At 42.9% G+C, this 6,105-nt stretch overlaps 1 protein-coding gene across 1 annotated transcript in view; it reads right to left on the bottom strand.

Moving 5' to 3' along the window:
• The window catches only part of CDC73 (cell division cycle 73), a 206,751-nt gene that overhangs the window by 23,170 nt on the left and 177,476 nt on the right, over window positions 1–6,105 (bottom strand). Inside the window, exons 12-13 of the mRNA XM_019502024.1 lie at window positions 2,540–2,575; window positions 2,245–2,332 (exon numbers count right to left, since the gene is read on the bottom strand). Of these exons, the coding sequence (XP_019357569.1) occupies window positions 2,245–2,332; window positions 2,540–2,575 (124 nt within the window). The remainder of the gene's footprint in view (window positions 1–2,244; window positions 2,333–2,539; window positions 2,576–6,105) is intronic.

Here is a 6,105-nt window from a genome sequence, read left to right as displayed (position 1 = left end):
TCTTTTTTTTTTTTTTTTTCTTCTTCAAACTGTTAAGGTGCGTGCATATTTATTACATATGAAAATTGGAATTTTGAAAACTACATTTTGGGCCGTCTAATTTAAACCTGAGTTGCACATTACCAACTTTCATGTGGCATACATCTGAAATTTACTCAGTAATCAAGGAAAATTACTTTGGTCTTTTGTTAGTCAACAAAACTTATGTACTACAGTAATACCGTATAAACCTCAATTATTTAACATTTACTTATTCTTTAAATATATTTATACCCTTTGCTGTCAGGAGAAAGGCAATTACCGTGAACCTGGAAGTGCTGACCAAGTAGCAATTTAACCAAATGGTTAAGTGATTTGTTTGCTTTCCTGAATCCTCCCTTGCCACTCCCAGTTCATAGAAATCCTCTCTTTCAAATATTCTTAAGTCCCTTTTCCATACATGCGGAAACCTGCCTCCTCCCCAGGCTTTTCTAATCTTCATTTTTACTTTTCTCTTCAAGAGAATGGTCAGCTTTCTCTTAGGATTTGGACACATGCCAAAAACAGTGTTTTAACTGTACTAGTCAACTTAAAAGTAAAACTCTCAGCAGGGATGAAGCTTTATTTACATCAGTGGAACTAATCCTGTATGGGGAAAGGAATACACTATAACATTTCTTATATACTAATAAAACTAGATCCAGAGCAGGGGCTCTACTGACAAACTGCTTCTATAAAAGAAAAAAGAAGTTTCTTAGTATATTTATACCAGTACAGTAATGTTTTTATATACTAGATCTCAATTTCAAACTGTCTTTATTTTTTCAGTTGGCTGCCTGAAATGCTTGAAAGAGGTACTAAAAGTCCATTGTACAGCTGCTCCTGTAGCAAAAGAATGGAGGAGGTGGGGAGGACAAACAGCCAGGTAGGAGCCCAGGACCTGCAAATTAACTCTTCCTGGGGTGTGTGGTCCATAAGCTACCAATATCAGAGAACTGTCTTTTTTTTTTTTTTTTGGAGACGTCTCTACCAAGAATATTTAAAGGAGTACTTTCTAAGTGGAAATTGATACTTTTTCATAGTGAGAGAAGTACCTACTAGGGTTGCATAAAACGTACCCCCAAGTAGGACATACACGTTATTTTGGATCGGGGGAGATTTTTCCAGTCTTACCTACCAGAGAATTGGCTCAACCAGAGCTGAACCTCTGGCCACGTGGAGTACTGTCAGTGCCAATGCTCTCACCCTTCTTTCTGGTGCTATTTAATCAACGGCCACTGCCAATTCAGTAGCAGCTTTCAAAAGGTTAAGCCTTTGGAGTGGGAAGAGGGAGTGACGCGGACAGTGGGACTCCACCGTTATTCCACGTGACCAGGGGATTCAGCCCTGGGTGAGCTGGTGCTGAGCACAGCCGCCTGCTGTCAAATCAGCAGCCCCCTGCCTCCATTCAGCTACAGAAATTACTTTCCTTGCTTAAAATGCACACCCCAAATTTTGGATGGTTAATTTTTTTTTTTTTGAGAGAAAGGTGTGTGGTATGTGAATAAACATAGCATGAAACTGTGTGCTACAACCCAAAGGTCAATTTCTGCCTTTAATCTTTTATTAGGTGATTCAACTATAATGCATTTAATTTTACACCACCAACTGGGAATGCTTCTTTAAGCAGCAACAATCCTTACCCTGTACCACTGTGGTTTGTAGCAGACAGGAGTAAGAGGACTGAACAATTCAACAGTATTTCTATAGATTAATTTCCTAAAAAATATTTAAAATTGTTGCTTCATTGGTTTTATTAACATGTTTTAAATGTTCAATATTTGTACAAGAATTGCAGCTAATTTCCTGCTTACCAATGATTTGGTTAATGAGCAAATGTACTATTTGAAAAAGAAGCACAGTAAAGGAAGGCTCCATTTTGGTAGCTATGGGACTACACTTCATCTCTTTCAAAATGATGCTATACTGTAGGCAGAGAAAGATTGGTCACGCATGCAGAACTTACATTAAGAAAAGCCACAACTTCTTTAGTACAGTACTTCTCTCTAACCAAGACAATTATTGGTTCAGAGGTCACAACCCTAGGGAAACAACATTCATACTAATAATACTTTTGCCTACCATTCCAGAGGCCTATAGAATTTGGTCTGCAAGATTAAAATTCAATTGTCATGAAACAATAGGTACTGCTTCTTGAATAATTGCTACTCTGGCTTTACATCTGAAGACAATCTTTTATGAAGCATAGTTTAGTCAGCTACTTACTTTAAATCCTGCAGGAGATCTTTTGCATTAAGCATAGTTATTAAAGAGGTGGTAGCTGCTGGAATAATGATTATGGGAGTTCGAGATCCTGTAGAGATAATAAAATTATATTTGTCATTTTTTGAAACAAATTGCAATTAAAAATAGTCACTTGTCTAAGAGCTCAAAATTGTGGAAGAATATCAAAATCTAACAGTAAATTCTCTCATCTTTGTTCTTTACTCAGTATCAAAAAATGTACATTACATGATGTTTACCTTTACCAAAAGGCATTTATATGCTAAAGTTAACTTACCTTTTTTCTGATTTGGAGGTGGTCTCGCTTGGGAAACTGTAAAACAGAAGATGGCACAGAATCACCGCTAGATAGACACAGATGCCGTCATAAGATAAGCTTGCAACTTCCTTTTTCATTGCAGTGAGCACCTAATCACACGTCATATTATAGTCGATGGATCAATTATGTGTAACAATGCACAGTACTAGGGATTTCAATGGCATAAAGCTGCAAATATTTTTCAGACGCTAGTATGAGCAAGCTGAGGATTTCTAAATAAAGGAACACTCCTTGGAGACCCTAATCCTTTTCATTAACAGCCAGGGTTATAGATAGCAGCACAGGGATTCCACTGACCTTTAATGTGTGAAGAGCTCACAATTATCAGATTTGAATGTCAGACCTCTCTCAAGCCTGTTTGGTATCCCCAGCAAACTTTGGATTGTGCAAGGTCCCGAGATGCCAGCTACATTAACAACACTGTGGCATAATAGTACTGAGAATAAAAAGCCAGCCATGTAGAATCAGGAAAGTTACACAACAAATTGTAGCCCCATCCACTGGAAGGATTTCTACTTTTTCCCTCTGAAATGGGGCATGGGGATTTCCTTTTGCAATAAACAGCTTTGGTTTCAGGCTTTCCAGATGAGTGACTTCATTAGAGGCAATTATCTTATCCAAAACTACAAAGCATATGGGCTATGGCTACAGAAAAATATAAGAACTATATCAATATTAAAATGAAGCAGGTTTAACGAGTGCACCAAGGACTGTTTTATTGAAAGTTAAATTTACAGAAATTTAACTTCTACCACAACAGGTGCAGTTATGACATAGAATGACTCATGCTCCCAATCAGCACCACTCCTTTCCCAGCAGTCAGGCTAGGGACAGAAGTTACATACAAACCACTTCAAAATAGCTGAAACTCGTTTAAGATAAACCTGGCTGAATGTAGTATCAGACTTGACAGATTCAGGTCAGGGTTTACAGAACTTCTGTCCCAGACTTCTTCCTGGTTTAAACTAATTCTCAGTCCCCCAGCATCCCAGGATGCTTTGTAGCCCTAGGCTGTGCTGTCTGCTCCAGTGGAGCAGGGTTGGCCCCACCCATCTCCTCCCTAGCTGGAGCACTACAATTGCTCCAGCTGGCTGAGAAAGGGGTGGGGGTGGGAAACCCTGCTCCAGGGTGCCCCCTTGCTGCTCCAGCAGCAGGAGAAGGAGGGAGCAAGGGGCATGGCCAGTTGCCAGTATCTTGAGGGGAAGCAGGGTTTAATTCCCGCTCCCTCCTGTCTCCCACTAGCACAGGACTCCAGCCAGGGTTTGCTTGGCTTTCCACCCTGCTTGCTGCTTGAACAGCAAGAGTTGGGGCATGGCCAGACCCCAGCCCCAGGTCTAAGACAAAGTGGGGGAGGAAGGAGGGACATCGCAGAGAAGTAGAACTGGCAGGGACCTCCAGATGTCCTCTAGTGCAGGGGTAAGCAACCCCCGGCTTGAGTGCCTGAGTGTGGCACGTGAAGGCATTTTGCTTGACACATGCAGCTCGAGGCAGATGGTAGGGGCTGAAGCTGTGCTGCCCCAACAAGAATCAGGCCCCTCACAGCACCCCCGCTGTCCAACCCTGGCACACCAACATCTTACAAGCCAACGTTGTGTGTGTTTTGGAACTCTGTCCAAAAATGTTGCTGGCCCCTGCTCTAGTGTCTAGTCCAGATGCTGCCTGAGCCCTGGCCAGATCCTCACGTACCAGGTTTGCTCGCAGCACCCACAACTGCAAATGTCTACCAGGGGGACTCTGTACCTGTTGGCTTTTCCCCCATCAGTACAGAGCTCCCAGCAGGCAAATCCTCTGCTCTTTAGCTTCTAGTGGTTGTACCAGAGGGTCTGGCCAGGGCTCAGGCAGGGGCTGGAGTAGACACTAGTGGACCTCTGGAGGTCCCTGCCAGCATCCCTTTCTGTGATTCCCTCGCTCCCTCCCCTCTTTCACCTCAGGCCTGGGGTCAGGGTCTCGCCATGCCCCCGATCTTGTGGCTTGACCTTCCACTGCCACCCGAGGGCTGATGTCTGGCTACATTCCCTCCACCCCCACACCTAAAAACGCAGGCAAGGGCTGCTTTCCCCTTTCCCCTGCAGGCACACCCTGGCTAGGATCTCTGCAGGCCAGGGTGGAGGTTTACACTCTTCCTCAATCATACACCCCTCAGAACAGCTTCTCTCCAGCCTTTCAGTCACTCCAGAAGGGAAGGGAGGGCTCACTCTAGTGCTCCCTGGCTTGTGGCCTGAGCCACTGTAGGCATGTGGCTGCATTTCCAGAATCAAAAGTAAATGTCCATTCACTTGCTCGCCGGTTCAATCTATGCTGCTTAGACTAACCTACAAAGACTGAATCAATACAGGCTTAGGCTTTTTTGAGCATCTGTCCTTAGCCCTGAAAGTTACTTTTGTTCCTAGCCAAGCCTAGACACGACTGCAGCAGAAGTTGGCCTGCTACTGATTAGGGCAGGGCTGTCCAATTTCTGAATGGCTGGGGGCTGCAGGCCTCCCAGGCTCATGCCCAGTGGGTTGCAGGCTACATGCTATACCAGGTGGGAACCTGGGTCCTGCCCTTGACCCCCCAGTCTCCCCACTCCTCCTGCCCTGCCTACAGGCTTTCTTCTTCTGCCTCACCTCCAGGAGTGGGAGCAGGCAGCAAAAGCTGGAGGGAGAGGCTGCTCAGACTCTAGTGTCAAGAACAGGAAAGCAAGAGAGGAACAGTCCACTGGACCTCCTAGAGCCACTGGTTAACCCCTTGAGGGCCGTATGCAGCCCCTTGGTTATCAATTGGACAGCCATGGATTAGGACATTCACATAGAACATTTTTCTGCTTTCCAGATTTAAGGCACTTGTTGGTATGGACAAATTTCATCATATGGGTTTTACCTAATACAGGAAATTAGTGACAGAATGAGGGACAGAAAGAGTAACGCATTTGATATCGTTACATGACTATGCACGACAGATTTTCTTAACTAACATCCAATTTCATAACAATTGTTCATATTTATGACCACATTTTTCAGCAACTGGCTACAGTGGTATAGATACTCACCAAACATTTTATTAGTAACAAAATATGGTAACTGTATCTTTAAATTAATTATTTTACCAGACATGTTTGACAGACACTGTCAAACATGGAAAGAAATAGTGATACCATCCTGAAAAATACTGCCTTGATCTACAGTCCAGCATTTTAAGAGACGCTTGATAACTCTTTTTAATTCTCTTTTCACGTTGTAAGAAGCAACACCAACCTTTCTAATGTACAATAATACTGGTTCATCAATTGACATGTACAAAATCATATCTAACTGTATGGCCCTGTCCATGACTGTACTTTTTCCAGTTGGATTTCAGCTCTTGCCATTTTCACCCTTTTCATATCCCTGTCTGTCAATTCCAAGCACATTTTTTAATCTCAACAGCCCTAGTAAGACATATATGACAAAGTGTGACCTTTCTAGCTCTGAAGCAACTAACAAGATAATAAAACAGAAGACTTTCCAAACACCACCATCTAAATGTGTTTAAAATATTCAATATAG

This window comes from Gavialis gangeticus, unplaced genomic scaffold (assembly GCF_001723915.1).
Source record: "Gavialis gangeticus isolate Ggan-Ray unplaced genomic scaffold, GavGan_comp1, whole genome shotgun sequence".
In the NCBI taxonomy this organism is placed as follows: Eukaryota; Metazoa; Chordata; order Crocodylia; family Gavialidae; genus Gavialis; species Gavialis gangeticus.
Note: the sequence above shows the minus strand (reverse complement) of the source record. Positions and strands in the feature narration are given on the sequence as shown.